The sequence below is a fragment of the Salminus brasiliensis genome, chromosome 18 (assembly GCF_030463535.1).
Source record: "Salminus brasiliensis chromosome 18, fSalBra1.hap2, whole genome shotgun sequence".
In the NCBI taxonomy this organism is placed as follows: Eukaryota; Metazoa; Chordata; class Actinopteri; order Characiformes; family Bryconidae; genus Salminus; species Salminus brasiliensis.
This window is the reverse complement of record NC_132895.1, coordinates 16,063,933-16,081,755: the sequence shown is the minus strand read 5'-3', so window position 1 is coordinate 16,081,755 and position 17,823 is coordinate 16,063,933. Positions and strand designations below refer to the sequence as shown.

Sequence of the window (17,823 nt, the reverse complement as noted above, 5' to 3'; positions counted from 1 at the left end):
GTGACAGAAATTTTCTGTATTGTGTAATGCTACTAAAGCCAGTGCATTGTGCACTGTTTGTCTCCTCTGGGTGTTCTCTTTACAGCGGGTCACACACAACACGCCCTGAGTCCCGCTGAGAGGGCCGGCTCTTCTGCCTTGCAGGACACACTGTAAACACACTGTATTAATTAAACACACCACCATCTCCGCCACTGCACTGTCCTAAGGGCCTGAAGGAAGCACACAATTAAGTGATTTCCTCTCATTATTCTCTAACTGCTGGGTCTTTAGCATTTGTTGTTAGCATGTTAAAGTGAAAGCTAGTATTTTCTCATTCTCAGAGTGAAGCAAACGAAACTGGGGTTGTCACTGCAGGTCGCGTACGCAAATGAAAATTCGCCCTGACTGTTAATCACCATGACAAGGAGATCATTTTACAGTTATGCTCTTCAGCTTCTCAGAGCAAAGGCAGCCACACTAAATTCTGTCCGTGCCTTTTGAATACTGATGACATTCACATTCTATAGTTTAAGGAAAGCCTTTTATGGCAATTTTTTTTGTATTCTGTGGTTGTCAGTGGTAAAAGCTCTACTATTTACTGACAAACTATACCATTTTTAGAACAGCCGCTTGATTGAATCTGTTCCCTTTCAGTCCAAACACTGCACAAGCTTAATCATATAAAGTGGATTAGGTCCTCTTTTGAATAGAGAGGATTAAAGGGGGAGGCCCAGTTGCTATCTGATACATTCAGGCCCTTTGGAAGGAAATGTCAAAGGGAAGTGAAAAATTAAATGCAACATTGTGTGAACCAAAATGAAAATAAAAAAAAATGTCAGAGTCAGAATAAATGACACTGAAATCATAGTTTTATTTTTAAAGCCTTTTTTGAAAAGCATGCATGTCTTCACAAGTGTTTCTGTAGATTCTAAAGGCTTTAATAGCCATCATTAACCATTGGAAATGTAAGTGCTAAGCTATTAAATGCTGTAATTTGACCATAATACAGTGGCATACATGTTGGGCACACTGATGAACTGATCTCCAAAAGGCCAAAAATTAAAGATGAAACATTCTTTTTAACAATGTGAACGGACAATTGTGCTCTTTCAGACTCTGCCTGCTGATGGCAAAGTAGCATCCATTCTTCCCTCCACCAGTAAAATGTTTCCCATGATAGTGGCTGCAGACCAAAACCAAAGCACATTTGCCCTGTGCTTATCTGTTGGAGACAGGAGTTCTTTTTATTCTCCAAGTAAATCTTTGTTCATTGCGTTCAGAAAGTTCTGTTTTAACTTTCTTTTTTCACAGCACTTGTTTCGAAAATGCATCAGGGTTGTTGAAATGTTACATTTTCTAGTGTGAATCCAGGAAATGGGTTAAGGAAGGTCATATTCCATGGTCATATTTCACAGTAGGATAGAGCGCCACTACTACAGATTTTACTTAATCTTCCTGAGAGTCTTTTGCAGTCAGTATTGTGATTTCTGGGTTTTGATGTACCTTTTTAAGCAGTTCTCTCTGACTGTATTCTTGGTCTTTCAGACCTCAACACAGCCTCTAAAGTTCCTGTTAACTTAGAAGAGCCCATGGCTGCTGATTGGTGGGACAAGCTTTGAAGAGTCAGAGTATTTAAATTTGAATGGTTTCCTGGCCTTTCCTAATAGTGATTGTGAAGTCATGAATCTTACAAGCTAATTATGTCTGAGACACTGATAAAAGTTATACGAGAGCTCATTTCTCTTGTGGTTTTTAAATGTTTGCATGGTGCTCCTTTCCTTTAAACATTTTTTTATGATAGTGCCCATTACCCTATAAACAGAGCTCTAAGCCAAGCGAGCAGTGCTGTATGAAGCGCTTTGCATACCATCACTGCCCTCGACCAAGAGAGCGCTGATCCATCCTTAGCCATTTGCCCCTAATACCAGCATGCACCAGGGGGTAAGAGGCTCTGCATAAGACCCACTTTCTTCCTATATAAGACTGAAGAAGGGGGGATTTATCGTACTGCATGTCTAAGATGTCCCTTTTTAAATTTGCCAACAAGATGTACTTTCTGACTAATTTTAAATGATTGTTGTAGCATATAGTGAATATAGTGAATGGTCTGAGGATTCATCAACAATTTTATTTACTAAAAGATTCAGGATTCAAAAATCATTGGTGGTTTCGGAGACATATTCACTTGGACATGTCCTAACCCTCACATTAGATGAGATAAATGTGAGGGGTTGTAGTATGGCTTTTATATGAAATCTCATTGCGATGATTTGTCTTTGACATTGCAAACTGAAGCAGGCGGCTGCATGCCTAGCTTAGGCAAACAAGAGGCTTTCTCAGAGCAGTAGCCTAAAGGCTAACCTTGCTTGGTATTATTTGTGTCAACAATTTGTGATTATTGTAGACTACAAAGCGTCCATATCTGGAGAAAAGGTCTGCCGTTCAGGTACCTCATAAGAGCATATTTCTTCCTGGTAGTGTTACTCAAACATATTAAAATGAAATCATTTTTAACACACATTGTGTTGCTGTCAACGTTTGCTGCACTTTGCTGACTTATTCACTTGTTAAATTCAATAGTTCTTTCTATTTCTTCCTAATTTGTGTTTATAACATAAATTATACATAACTTATAACGTTTGTGTTTTTTTGCGCTGCTGGTATAGAGGTACCATGAACAGAGATCACAGCCTGATCCACAGCCTGAGGCACTTTCTCAGAACAAAGCGGTTAAAATGTCTGCAGGCCGGAACAGGTGTGTAAGCCAGTCAGCTTTCCTCTAGAAACAGGCATGTAAAAGGTGTGCCATGGCTGGGTAGAAAAGAAAACAACTGCAGATACGCTTCATTGTAACTGGTGGAGGTGCTGCATGCTTTCAATAGCACAGAAGGAGAAGCAACACCTGCTGTGAGTGTTAAGACTACATGAAGCCATGGCATGCAGCATGCACAGTGCTAGGCTAGTGAGTGGCCATTCCTTCCATTACTTGTTAGCAACATTAGCCTCGCTGTGATCAAACTGAAAGAATGAAACTTGTTGTTTTTTGTTGTAAAACAACCACTTTAATTCTAAGAAAATTATGATGCTACGCCAACTGACTTTTCTGTGAACAGCTTTTTATTTGGATGAAGTTCACATAGGGACGATTAGGGGGTGATAAAGTGCAATGCCTGTAAAACTGAATGCTCTTCACCGTAACCTGGTGCAACATCGAAATCGCCAGCTAGCTTTATCAGACTTCAACAAGCTGGCTAGTTAGTCATTCTAAGCAAGTGACTTTACTGTCGTTTTAAAATTGAACTGCATATTTTAGTCATATCTATGGAATATATTGGTATAACAGTGCTGTTCTAGAGCCCCACATATCTCTACAAGATAACATAAGTGTTAAGAACTTTACAACACTTCATCCCTCAACATCTCTGTGAAGAAGATCTTTCCAGTGGCAGAAAAACATGAAATAAGTATTACAGTGATTACAGTGTTGTGTAATTTTCATAATATGTTATAAGGATCTTATAAAAGTAAAAAAAAAACATAGCAGTGCTTCCGACACTAGGAGGGTAGTGTCGGAAGCACTCCTCCAGTACATGCAGAGCCAGCCACCATATCCTTTCAAACTGCCGTCGATGTGGCAGCGCTGGCCAGCCAATGCGTTCGAAGGAAAGTGTCGGCTCCCCAGCTCCACCACACCAACTAAAGAAAACCTGTGCCGACCAACGTCACTGTCATAAATAAAACTTGTATCTCATAAAGCTTCACTTAACTTTTTAATATATATTTTTGGAAATTAATTATACAACAATTATGTCAAATCATCTTTTTAGCAGTGCTCAATTACTTTGTCAATTTGTCTCACTTTTCAAATTACCATTAAATCCCTCACATAGCAGGAATAAACTAAACAAAAAATTTAGTTGTCACACTGCACACTGTGTCATTTCACCCCATTACATTTTTACGACACGACCTAATGTCAGGCAAAATCTGTTACTCGTCATAAGTGTTATGCCGTCTTGGCGTCAAACTTGACGTCAGACATAACATTGAAATTATTTACCAGAAACCAAAAGGTGCTAATGCTGCTAGTAGCTTCTGGAACTGTATGAAAAGACTTTCATAACCCAAGAAACTGTCAGAGCCAATATCTCCTCAGGTAATCTGCATTGAAGGTTATAGAGAGGCTGCTAACTGTTGATGGTCAGTGGTCGCTGTGTAGATGAGTTAGATACACTGTCCCTGCTCCTCCTTTGCAATTAGAGGTCCAACAACTCCTTAACGTCTTACGCTGTGGTTATTACTGAAGAATAATTTATGTTTATTTTTATAGAAGCAAAGGGAGCTAGCATTTCCATCTTCCAAGCAAACTGTTTGGATGTGCGGGTTTTATGGGCATGGTCATTAAAGCAGAGATGATGTTCATCAATAACATCAATACAATGATTCTGCAGGCCTGCATAGGAGGAGGTGGAGGTGGAGTCATTTTCACAGGGAGTGCTCAGCGTTTGAAGCTTCCCTCTGTCGCCACCACCTTCTCCGCCACTGGCTGTGTTTAATTCAGACCACCTGTTTTTTTCCCCTCAGTGTCAGACGGCATGTCCCCTGTCTGGACGGTAATTGACAGGTTGTGTTGTGTGTCAGAACAGATCATTTTAAAAGTGCAGACTTTGAGCTTCAAAGAGCCACCTTTATCTGATCAGCAAGCAGAAATGAGCTTATCTGTTACCTACAGTGTAGTGCAGAGGTATTATAGACAGTTTTGCTGCAATTACGTCTTCTTAGAAAATAGCAAAAACCCTGTTTACTCAAAACACACTTAAAATAGAAGCCAGTGTGCACTTGCTCCTGCATCTGCCATATTGCCTTCTATTAGGACTGTTTTGGGAAGGGTTCAAGGGTGTAATCACTTGGTTCCAGTCAATAATCCATTGCCATCAGTAGCAAGTCTGACAGTGCTTCATGTGTGAATGGGGAAGCAGAGGGCTGAGCAGAGCTCAGCTGTGGCTGCTTGAAAACACGGGGGTGCATTTCATAGAGGCCACCCCTCTCTAAGGATTCAGTGTGAACGCCATGAGTGATATATCCATTGCAGGGGAGGCTGAGGCAGCTGAACTAGGTTGAGGTCTGCCTTTAACTAGAGCTTCATTAGTTACTCAAGGATATTTTAGTCATTATCAGTCATTTCTGTGCCGTTAAATGCAGATGAGTGGTGCAATTATGGTGGTCCTGGAAGGGAATTAATGCTATTTGATTTGCTCTGTCAAACATAGCAATTTGCCCCCGCCTTTTTGGCCTTTTTTCACTCTATGAATCTTCTATTTTCCCCGTACTCACACTAATACAGACAGTTATAACTGTGTACAGAGACACCAAGCATTACATTTACACCTCTCTTTCATTGTATCCTATTGCACTGTGGACAGGCCAGCAGTAATTGCACAGTCAGGAGCAATCTTGTTTATGTGGTGCATGCCTTTTCTCTCTATCGATCTGAAAGCTTCGTTGCAGAGCTTTTTAATCTCATGGGCTCAGTCTTGAAAAAGTCTCTTCGTAGATGACTGATCTTCAAGCTTTTCTGGGTTACATAACCATCAAATAAAGACATAATGTCAGTGCTTGAGCTTTTAGAATGATAGTTTTTGAAGTTCTGTTAAATTCTTCTACTCTTGATCTCTGCTGCTGAGTGTCTGGATTTGCCAATGAAGACAGATGTGTATTTAAGATGAAGTGGCTGGTTTCCATAGCACTACACGAATATTACTGTTGAAAGACCCAAATTATTCATTTATGGAATCTTTTTCAAGATACTGTTGAAGACTTTTTAAACGGTTCTAATGATGGTTATAGAAAGTCTTTTGGAATTTTGGTGAATTGCTAAATGTGTCTCAAATGCGTGAGTAAGTCTTAATACGATCGCGTTTCACCCCGATTCACTTGATATATTCAGTGCTGTTCTGCATGTACTCCAAGCAGCAATATGTTAGCTTGGGTCGTTTTTATCTTTTAGCATGCCAGAGAACATTTCCTGCACTGCTTCGTTAATGTTTTATGGGAAATCCGTCAAACCAAAATGCAGGTATAGACTGTCATTCAATGTCTGGAAAGTCAAGATAGAGTTGCCGTGTTACATTCAGGTTGATAATACAGTAAGACAACCCTCTACCAAATATACACAAATATCACATCATGTTTCTGCTAGTTGACTCAAAATGTTAATTTACAACATGATGATATATAAACTCTTTAAGGCCTTGACAGATTTTGATTTGGTGAGTGTGTCAGGCTACATTTTTGTACAAGGAAACCCATGAATCGAAATATTAAGTCATGTGTTACAGTTCCTAAGTAGTAATGAGGTAATATAATAAGAATTAGTTCATAGCAAGTGTGTCTGAATTGCAGTCTGAATGAGCTCATATACTAAGTTTGTAAAATTCACTGTGCATCCAGCTACAAACAAAGCCTCTTAGGGACAGTTTAGACCTGGCATTAACATGCACTTTGTGTCTGGAGAGTATCTGGATGTATTAACCTGATTCTTTCCTGTGCCTCATCACTTCCATTAGTTTTATTAATAATAAGACATTGATAGTACATTCAATATGAATCATAACAAATCCTCCAATTGTGAGGTGCCTAGAGATGCCCACCCACACTTATATTTCTTATATTTAGTGTAAACATGAAAGTGCTGTAACTCTGGGAGCTGGTTAAAAGGCAATGTGAATCTGAATTCAGGACGCATTGTTCTTCCATAGCCACTTGGGCCCTGCACAAAAATGCAGCTATTTCTGTTGCTATATTTTTTGTCTCCATTAGGACTATATACTTTTTTCTGAATTTTTCTGTTTTTTTCTCCCCACTTTGGTACTGCCAATTAACCCACCCTTTCAGAGCTCCCCCTAGCACTAGCAATGCTTCAGACACTAGGAGGCTAAGGACTTTAACATACCTCCTCCAAAACATGTAAAGCCCAGCCGCCACCTCTTTTCAAACTGTTGCCAAAGCAGCATTGCTGGGCATCAGATAATGGATGCCAGTGCCAGCGACCATCGCTTTGAGAGTAATAAGGGGAGAAAGCACCATCTTCCTACCCAGATAGAGCACGGCCAATTGTGCCGGTCTCCAGCTGCTGATGGCAAAGCAGCATGGCTCTGGATTCCAGCTTGTGACCCCCAGGCCATAGTGGTAGTGTGTTGCACTGCCTTTGTTTTAATTCTTTTGCTAATTAACATGATCTATCAAAGGTGAAAAAAAAAGAAAATTGCTTGCCAACCCGAATTATGCTATTAATACGATCACACACTTTCTCAGAAGCCAACATGTGAGTCCTCCTGCTCTATCTGTTATAGAGCCATGGAAAATCCAGCACTGAATGGAATCCTGAAAAATCCTGAATGGATTTAGAGGAACCATTGCTAACGCGACCTTTGGTTTGGCAAGGTTACAAGTCCTTATCAAACAGTGTTTCACATTATACTATTAACTCGGAAGTTGACACAATCCACATGTTGAACACTGTTAAAACACCCCACAGCTGTTTAGCTCCTGTTGTCTGCCTGGGCTACTTTTGAATGAGGCACAATACAGGACAGCCAATGAAAACACAGAAAATGTACATGCCATCGCTCCCGCATAAATACCTGGTGCCTTCTGTGGTAATCAATGTAAAAAAAAAAAAATGTACACAATGTAAAGATCAACAGATTCATATTAAACAGCCTGTTTAATCAGGACATTGTAGGATATGGTCCCTTTAACATCTGTAATGTTCAAGCAGACTGGGTGTTCGAGCCCCCTCTATAGGATGTGAATGTGCATTTAAGAGTCTTGCTCTCTCTCAACCACCCTCCGCTCCTCCTCTCACTCCCAGAGATCAAATGGTTTGACTGGTTCTCTCCCCTGTGTCTTTCATTGTAAGCGGCAGCAGTCCTGGAGGAGAGCGGAGGGAGAGGAGCTTGTTAACCGCTTGTTGCTCTCGTCTGTGCATACACAGTGAAGTCATACCTTCCATGGCTTGTTTTGCTCACCAGTGATGTCATCGGCAGCCAATCAGCAGGCGGTGCTGCAGTAGGTAGAGGATGCAGTAGGGAGTCTGGGGTATATGCATGGGGACGCGCAGGCTGCACAGCGCCACTCATCAGCACATCATTATGGGCGATGGATGGAGCACACACACATAGAGAGAGAAAGAGAGAGAGAGAGAGAGAGAGAGAGAGAGAGAGAGAGAGAGAGAGAGAGAGAGAAAGACAGCGGCAGCAGCAGCAACTGAGAATATTTTTCACAACTGCAAGCCTCACCATTTGACTGCATAGCGTTTTGTGACATGTCTTGATATGGAAATGAGGCAGCTGAATAAGGCGGCATTAGTCCACAGTCTATTTGTTTGACCCATTATAACCACTATATCTGGTTGCTGTCAGGCAAATACCTTGCTTCTCCATTTTTGACATAATTGGAATCTGGCAGCTGTCCTTTAGTTTCTGTCAATATTTTGTGATGAATAGACCAATAGAAATGCTCCAAACTTGGAATTAAATTTTTGTCAGTATTTCAGTATCCCAGTCAATCTTACATTGTCTTCCATTCAAACGTAAGGGTTTTTTGCTTCTCCTGTGAAGTTTCCAGTTTGGCAATACAAGGGTTTTGTGTGATCTTCCTCTACACCTCTACACGTCCGCTATATATATTTGCCTCTATCTTCCTTTACACCAATGGCAATCATGGATGCAATGCCTGTTGTCTACCAATACAGCACAAACTAAAAATGAGTATTGGTGAATGACAGCACTATCTGCTTTAGTGATTATGTCAGTCAGACTTTTATTTGGCTGTGACCTCTATCCAAGGTGACTCCTGCTATTAAAAGGACTGAGGATAGAAGTGTGTGCTTTTAGCATCCTGAGCGTCTGCTGGGAAGGACAGTGTTTATGCGTTTCTGTTAATCTAAGTAAGAAAGTAATTCTGTGTTGTATTTGCAGAACACACTAATGAAACTGCAGAAAAGTCGAGTGCCGGTGGCTCATTTGAAGCCATTTATTTTATTTCTGTTCATTTTGGTCTCTTTGTCAATGGAGATTTTGCAGGGTCCCTGCTGTTAATTCAGCTTAATGTTCCTCTTAATGTTAAGCATAAAAGTGCGAAACACAAAACACTCATCATAATTTTGATTTTAATGCAGCTTGTGCAAGGTGTTAATTGGGCTGCACCATTATGGATAAAATACTACATTGTGATTGTAATGCTACATATATGATTGCAATTTTATTTGGAATTTGCCTGGACAAAAACATAGATCATTTTTTCTCAAACACTGGTTTAGGCATTTCCTTGTCCAAAAAACAGAATCAATCCTGGGTGTTAAGTCCATTTTAGCCCTCTGTTCCACTAACTCTGAATTTCATATCCAAGCAGGACAAAACAAGCAGACATGATGAAATACTGGAACACTTTGACTGATCAACAAACTCACCAGTCCCCTAAAATTCCTTCAGGATCAATAAAGTATTGTATTTAGTAGTATCTAGAGCTTATCTAGAGGTCTTAAAGGTATCTTTCCTTTCTTAGAGGTATTCTTGCCTTTCTAGCTTTATTGAAGCTGAAGTTGCTAGTTGTCTGAACCAGTTCTTATTAGTAAATAACAGATTGACTTGATATCTTAATAGGCCATTAATAGGTCTTAATATCAAAGTCTGTAATCAAAAACACTTACACTGAGAAAAGTTACTTTTGAGATATGTTGTCAGTATAAATTTGGAGACATCGGGAGATTTTTCCAGCACAAGTATTGTGAAGGCTAATGCGGTGAAGATGATTATTAAATTATATATTGTGTAGGTCTGTGTGTTAGTCAGTGATGTAATGAGGCACATAAAGCAGTATAGCATATGTCTGAGTGTTGCAAGAGCCTCTACAGCAGCTCATGTAAACCAGGGTTGAATAAACAGGCATGAATGAGTGTGTCTATTGATTTACAAAATAGCTACACTATATCCGGTTCTAGAGTTTACTCAAGCAGGAATGAACTGAAAATCAGTGCTCTGGTGGACCACATAGCCTGGAGTCGTATTAGTGACATAGATTTACTAACAAGCCAGCCGCTTTTATGGTCACGAAAGGTCTTGCTTATTCAGTGCATCAGTGATTTTAAAGAGTTTAGTGTAGTATGCCAACATTATTAAAGTGGTAAAACCCAGTCCATACAGTACATGTATAGAAACACTAAAGGTTTTGTACAGTAGCTTAGCTTAGTCCTACCTATTCACAGCTCTGCCTATTCACATTAAAGTTATCTATTAAGCACTACTTTTTTCAGTGTGGCATGTAGCACTTAATAATTTCCCAGTAGTAAAAAAAAGCAATTTCCAGACCTGTAGAACAATTTTGCATGTCAAATATGTAATAAAAGATAATAAGATGAAAAGGTAATAAGATATTACAAATAATCAACCTGAAAATGTCATACATTCCCAAAAAACTAATTAGGCATTACATTATTGAAACAAATTGTGTTATATTACAAAGACCAAGGACCTGTATTACATTATTAGGCAAGTTATTAGCTACATTATTAGGTTTTATTACATTTCTGGGTGTTATTACATTATTGGGAAATTATTACGATATTAGTCTAAGTGCTACAGGGCAGAGCACTAAGCAGCCAATCAGAACATACCTTATTTACATATCAATGCTAAAGACACTGTAACACAAATAGCCTGTTAAGTTCTATTAGTATATAATTGGTAATTAAAACCACATGCTTCAAGTATGGCTTTACCTGACCCACCATCCTTTAAGATCCACGGAAGACAAGCATCCAGACTTTTTTCTGCACTGGCACTGAAGTGGCGGATCAAACTTCCCTAGAGTTTCTGAACCTGCAGACTTAAGACCCATCTCCTCCAGTTGTACTTAGTAAAGGTGTAGTGTATTGAGTATTGTGGTCTCCATACTGGCTTTTGTATTTAGTTTTATCTAAGCTTAGATATATTTTTTTGGACCAGTGAAGCACTTTAGTAAGTCGCTCTGGATAAGAGCACCTGCTAAAGGCCTTAAATGTAAATGTCATAAGTTAAAAAGTAGGACTTGAGTCCTTCACATATATACTTAGTGATCATTTGTAGATCCACTTTGCTGTTATGAAAAAAGATTATTGTCCAGAAATGTCAAGCTGTGGCCCTGGAGACGTGGAGTCCAGTGATTTTCCTGCTCAGACACGCCTAGTTCAACTCTACTGTTAATTTTTCAGCTTTATTGAATCTTTATAGAATCTGCTCTTCTTGTTACTTGATCTTTGACTTATTTAGTGGACCTATAAGATAGATGGACGTCAGAAAGTATAAGCCTGTGATTGTAGTAGAAGTTTGTTTTTTTGAGAAATAACAGACAATGAGTGTATAAACCCTATTTGTGCTAGTATGTTTTTGTCGATATTGCTCATTAAGTGTGTGTGTGTGTGTGTCTGTGTTGCTGCAGGTGCCCACGGAGTCAGAGAGGAGCCTCAGTTTGTGACGGCCCGTGCTGGGGAGACCGTGGTTCTGGGATGTGATGTGGCCCACCCGCTAAACGGCCAGCCCTACGTGGTGGAGTGGTTCAAGTTCGGAGTTCCCATCCCCTTCTTCATCAACTTCCGCTTCTACCCTCCCCATGTGGACCCGGAGTACGCCGGTAAGCATCATTTGCATACATACATACACGCATTGGTTTAATGCATCATTGGTTTAATTAGTCTTTGGTTGGAGATGTTGGAGTATGTATGTGTATGTGTGTATATCTGATTTATCCCAAAATTTCTAAATATGGATAATATATAATATACAACACTGTGGACAAATGATATGTAAAGCTTGTATGTGTGTGAATGTGTGTGTGTTATCTTAACCATATACAAAGCTCTCCTCAAGGAAACCCAAAATGTACAGTTACTAAACAATACCTAATATATCTAATCAGCCCGTCATTAAATAAAATGGGCAGGTGAGCTGCTGGTGGAGCTGAACAAATTCAGACAGTAGCTGGAGTTCACAAAGATGTCAGTCTGTGTTTTTCCAACCAGCATGTCAGTAATGTCACTGAAAACAACAAATTCTGGCCATTTGTTTACATATTATTTATTGTAACTAGGGCTGTCAAACAATTACATTAATTCATTTTGTAATTATTTGCATTGTTTCATCATTATTTTTCTTTTTTTGCTAAAATATAAAGAAAGACGTTTCCAGAGAGAGAGAGAGAGAGAGCAAAAAACAGAGTATAGATGCTTGAGGAAGCCCAAGTGTCATTATCTGGCATTAAGGCACTATTCAAGACACTGGAAGTAGCAGGGTCTCTGCTGCGGCAGAAGAAGTTCTAGCTGGGAATTAAACCACTAGCCGGGCAGGCATAGGCTACTTTCCCAGGATCCCAGTAGAGAACGCCCTAGGTATAAAGAAATACCAACTAATCCAATATGAAGTTCTGACAGGCGTGGAATAAATGAGAGCTTCTTGCCTCAGAACATATAGGTTCCACTCTCCAACTCTTCTGTCGTGGTCGTCTTTTCGGATACCACGCAGATGACCATGCAGGAGCTGACAGTGCCCTGGAAAAAACACATGGAGGAGGCACATGAAAAGAAGAGTGCCAAGTTCCATTAACTTGTGGAGCAATATCAGATGCTGGGCTCTAACACATGCTGTGAGCCAATAGAGGTGGGCTGTTGGGCGATTCAGAGATATTCTTAGTCTGAGATTGTTTGAGCCTTGCAAGCACAGCTTGTTTAAGTTCTTTCTACAAATTTAATATGATGTTTAGATAAGGGGAATGCGAGGATCATTCCAAAAGCTTCAATTTGCATCTTTATAGATACTCCATTGTGGTTTTGAGGCATGCTTTGAGTCTTGGAATATTGCCTTGAATATTGCTGATATTTTGTAGAATCCATTCTTCCATCCACCCATGCAGTACTGCCAGTGCCACTGGATGCAACGTAACACAAAACACAATAGATCCACCTCCATGTTTCACAGCTGGTAAGGTGTTTTTGATGAAATTCAGTTCCTTTTTTTCTAAACATAGATTTTGCTAGTTGTGGCAAAAGAGTTCTAATTTGACGTCTTCAATCCACAATCCAAAAACTCTGCTCTGTTCTCTAGCATACTTCAGACATTAAAGTCATTTTTGATGAGGTTGCAGAAAAAGCTTGATTTGTATGACGCTTCCAAATAGATAATGTTCAGTCTCTTGACCTCCACAATTCCCCTGAATAACAGTTTGCGCTGTAGAAACCAACTGGCCATTTTTTATAGCCTTCTCCTGCCCTGTGGGCATCAATTGCTTTTCTTTTTAAATGTCTAGACAGCTGTTTAGAGGAACCCATTTACATAATGTAATGTTAGTTTAGTCATTTTCATTCTAGTTTAGTCATTGTCTTACCTTCTAGTTAGGACCCTCAAGTTCTATTGGACTTCTAGCCAGAAACTGCATCAACATAATTCATAATTAAACCTTTTGAGGATGGCGTGACTGTTCCACCACTCAGGAGCATAAATGCTGTTATTGGGTGCTGTCATTTTAAAGATATAAGAAGATCAAGTTACTTCACCCCACCCCTTTTTTTGCAAATTGACTCTGAAATGCTAATTTATTTCTTTGCATTAGCAGTAATTTTCAGTTTTATACCTAAATATTGTGTATTCAAGTTTTAACGACTGTGTAAATAGTTTAAGATTATTGCAAAATAAATATATTGATGAATATAGCATTATTCTGTATTGATAGTCCAGCAGCAATGTGCTGCTTTGGGATTTATCAAAATGTTTAAATAACGTAGACTGTAAAATGTGTAGTGGAATATTAGCACAGTGCTTTTTTTTTCAATAAACATATATATGTTAAATACATTATCTGTCAGCTATAAAATCAAAAAGTTAAATAATAAACAACCCTATCTCATCTTAAACATTGTGACACATTGGGAGAATAAATGTAATCTTTGCTTATCCATGGATGGCTTACATGAGATTCATAACATTAATGTCACAGGATACTGAGAGGTAATTTGTATGTATATATATGTGCTTATCTGAATCTACTTTGACAGGTTATGAATCTCGCCATAGGTTTGATTTACAGAACTCTTTATTATCCAGCCTATTCTGGTAAGACAGTAAGTAGCCGCCCAGACCTGCAGCAAGGTGTGTGAGGTGCAGTTCTGCAGGTCAGAATGAAGGCTTCAGGAGAGTGGATTCGGGAAGAAGGAGGGGGCAGATAAAATGTAATGTTTTACTCTCTGAGATTAGGAATTACACCATTGATATGAAGTCAGAGACAGAAAGGGCATCATTTAAGTGCATGTCAGATTTATGAAAGCAAAGAAACTGTGATAGTTTATCAGACGTCGCTAGGGGCAGGATATGCAATTTTAATGGCTTGCACTCGCACTGAATGTTAATGAGACAGAAAGGAAATCTTCGCCTTTCGCTCTCAGTCTTGAAATCTCGGCTGCATTTTCCAGAAAGGGCTTTAACGTGTTCCTCAGTGGAAGCTGAGTGGAAATTTTTAAACATTGGCGAAAGGATTAAGATATTCAGACCCCCAGCAGCTCCACCGAGCACTGCACACCTAGCTTCAGATGAAGTGTAGTGCATACAAATGTGCTATGCCTAAATGTGCTATAGACAGACTCTCTGCAGCGCACACTGCGACACCATAACCTTTCTAGTAATTGTTGTTTAGTAGTTTTTGGTAAGAGCATGCATAGACTCAGAAAATACTATGTAGACCAAAACATTCAATGTAATCGCAAGTGTCAGAAATGGTGCACAGTACAGGTGCACATATTGTCACTGTATTATGTACAGCGAAATGTGTCCTCCACGCTTTACCCTGTGGTAGTGAACACACGCACACAGACACTAGTGAACTAGGGGCAGTGAGCACACACATACCCAGAGCAGTGGGCAGCCAACTCCTGCACCTGGGGAGCAGAGAGGGTGCAGGGCCTTGCTCAAGTGCCCAACAATGCAAACTTTGCCAAGCATGTCCTCTGAACATCTGTTAAATGCAGCATAACTTTAAATTGAATGTAAATGGTTGTCTATTAAATTTAACCCAAAACCAGACCCTAACCTTAACTTTACCTTTAAATCAATCCTACACCTAACCCTAACCTTAAATCTAACCCTCCACCTAACCCTAACCTTAAATCTAATCCTAAACCGAATCTTAAAAGAGTAAGGCTAAGTTTAGGGTCGGGGTAAAATGCAGGATTACATTCAATAGACAGTCATTTACATTCAACTTGGAGTTCAGTTGCATTTAATAGGCATTTCGTTGAGTCAGTTGTAGTCAGGTGGTCATCAATGAGGCATCTACAGTGGACCATCTAGGTAAAGAGTTTCCACAAGTTGAAATCTGTTAATGTACAAGTCAAGTCAAGAATTTCCATAGCAGTGAGATATCTAATGCAAATGGGAAATGTGTATAATGCCACATCCTGACCGAATATAAAAAGGGATGTGTGTGTGTGTGTGTGTGTGTGTGTGTGTGTGTGTTATGACCTGAATAAAAAAGCATTTGACCTCAGTGATCCCTCATCCTGTTGATGTGGGAGTTCACTTATACAGCCCCACATTTCCTCTGATCTAAGGCGGGCATCTATTGCTCTAGACTAATGCCCTCTCTCCATCACAGTGCTGCTTTGTTTGGGCCAGTGTGGTTGAAGCATGGGTAGTGCTGTCAGTGGTCACAGTTCACTGTAGAGTAAAGAGAGTCGTCTCACTCTGAACAGACCGGTCAATGTGCTCCAGACAAGCTTGCTCTTTCATCTCTCACAAAGAGGCCATTCCTCATCAACCACTCACTGGAAGAAGCTAAAGAGTGTGTTTGACAGTCCTCTGTTTGAGCTAAATCTTCGCCATACAGAGTGTGCAGTTGTCAGTGGAAAGGGTCAAAGATGGCAGATAACTCAGAGCTTTGTCCAGTTCATTAATAGTAAATACACTGCACAGGGAGTGATGTCTTTTTGGTGCCTGGACATCTGTGCTTAGCTGATATTCTGTGCTTTAGACCTGCTTTAGTAGCAGAACTGCCATATAAAGCAAGTTGTGTGTGTGTGCCAATGTGTCTGTGTGTGTGTGAAAGTTTCTGTGTCTGTATTTTTAAAAGGAAACAGTCACCTTCTTCAGTCCTCTTTTTTTAAAGAGAGCATTCAAGTTACATAAGCACACAGCAGAAAGACTGAGGGAGAGATAGAGATGGAGCAGCTTATAGCAAGGTTGCTGTTGTGACCTCTATAGCTCCTCCAGAATGTCTCTACCTGAGGACTATCTTTAACCAGCAGCATGTGTCAATGTTGTTCCTCTTGCTCATGTCACCACTTCAGCCCTGCTCGAAAGGCATCCCAAGTCTTTCCACTGTTCTCTTTTTTTGCTACCCTGCTGCCGTAACCCATTTCCAGCTCAGCTTTATTGATCTGTGTGTGTCAAGAAAGTGGTGGCTTGCATCCTCAGCTGAGCTTGAGAGCACTAGCTCTAGTAGCAGTGACCCCCTTACCTTTTTAACTGTAGATTTCTCACACCTCACTCTTTTTTTAAATTGTTGAGGTTAGGCATTTAAAGTCATACATGTACAATTTAGTCTGGAAGAGTTAAATAACATTTTATTAAACTAAAGTTGTGTAAACTAAAAGGGTGTATTTTGCTAGTTTGGACTATGCCTTCGATGTATGATGATTTGGGAGAAGACTGAGAGTGGAGTTTTGGGGTGGGGTTTGGATGGTTACTGCTTTGTGGTAGGACAGCAGTCCCCCCTCTGATATGTGGAGCCTTGTCGAATAGACTTGACGTAGAGATTTTTATAGGAATTTATTATATAAAATTATTATTAAAAAATCAAAATTACGAAATAAAGTTATTTCGGAACTCCACTTCTTGTAGCCTTAATACCTACAATTATAGTTGCATTAAAACTGATTTGCAACATAGGTTCCTACGATTGTTCAACCCTTATTCCTGAGGACCACTACAAACATTTAAAATTCAATAACAATTCATTCCAAACTACATGAAACTTATTGTATATGCTTACACATATATTAAACACTGATAAAGGTGGACGCCATTCTAACTTAAATTCACATTATCTATCTTCATCATGGTGTTCGTCATGATTTCCGTACTCTGAAAATGAAGACAACTCTGGTCCGTGGAGCCGTGGAGGTTTGTGTGGTTGCTGCTGGCCTGGCTCAGATAATGTAGCAGTCAGAAGTGGTGCTTCATAGTGTGACACTGAGACAGCAGACACGCGATGGCAATTTGACAGTTCTGTGTCAGCACAAGAGTGAGTGAGAGAGAGAGAGTGAGAGAGAGAGAGAGAAGGGGGGGAGCAGGATAAACATCTGGAGTTCCCCCAATATTAACACTCTAGAGATCTGGTGCTCCTGCTGACCCATGGCATCACATTAGTGCACACAAATACTGTATCAGAGTCATGGATAAGCAAGATGCTGATACACATTCAACACTCTTCAGATTTTTTTCATCTGCGAATGCCAGATGAATTTTTATGAGGATTGAGCTCTAGAATTACTTTCAAAACAATCCAAGTACAATAACCTTTGTTTAAAATTAAGAACTCCTCTCCTGAAAACTTTGGAGATTTTGATTTACAAAGTAATGAAATGATGATCATCATATGCAGATATGATGGATAATTGCAAATATTGCAAATAATGCAAGTATTGTTACTTTTGTAAGAAATTCTTGGTCATACTTAATTTGGCGAGTCACCTATATCCAGTTATATCCCAGTTATCTGCCTTGACGATTAACAATATGTGTTTAAATGCAACTATCAGAA

The 17,823-nt window shown here is 39.7% G+C and overlaps 1 protein-coding gene across 6 annotated transcripts in view; it reads left to right on the top strand.

The window, feature by feature from the left end:
• Positions 1-17,823, top strand: part of igsf9bb (immunoglobulin superfamily, member 9Bb) — a 130,853-nt gene that overhangs the window by 21,004 nt on the left and 92,026 nt on the right. For all 6 annotated transcript variants that reach the window (XM_072661477.1, XM_072661475.1, XM_072661476.1 and 3 more), the window contains exon 2: positions 11,461-11,652. In XM_072661477.1, the coding sequence (XP_072517578.1) occupies positions 11,461-11,652 (192 nt within the window). The remainder of the gene's footprint in view (positions 1-11,460; positions 11,653-17,823) is intronic.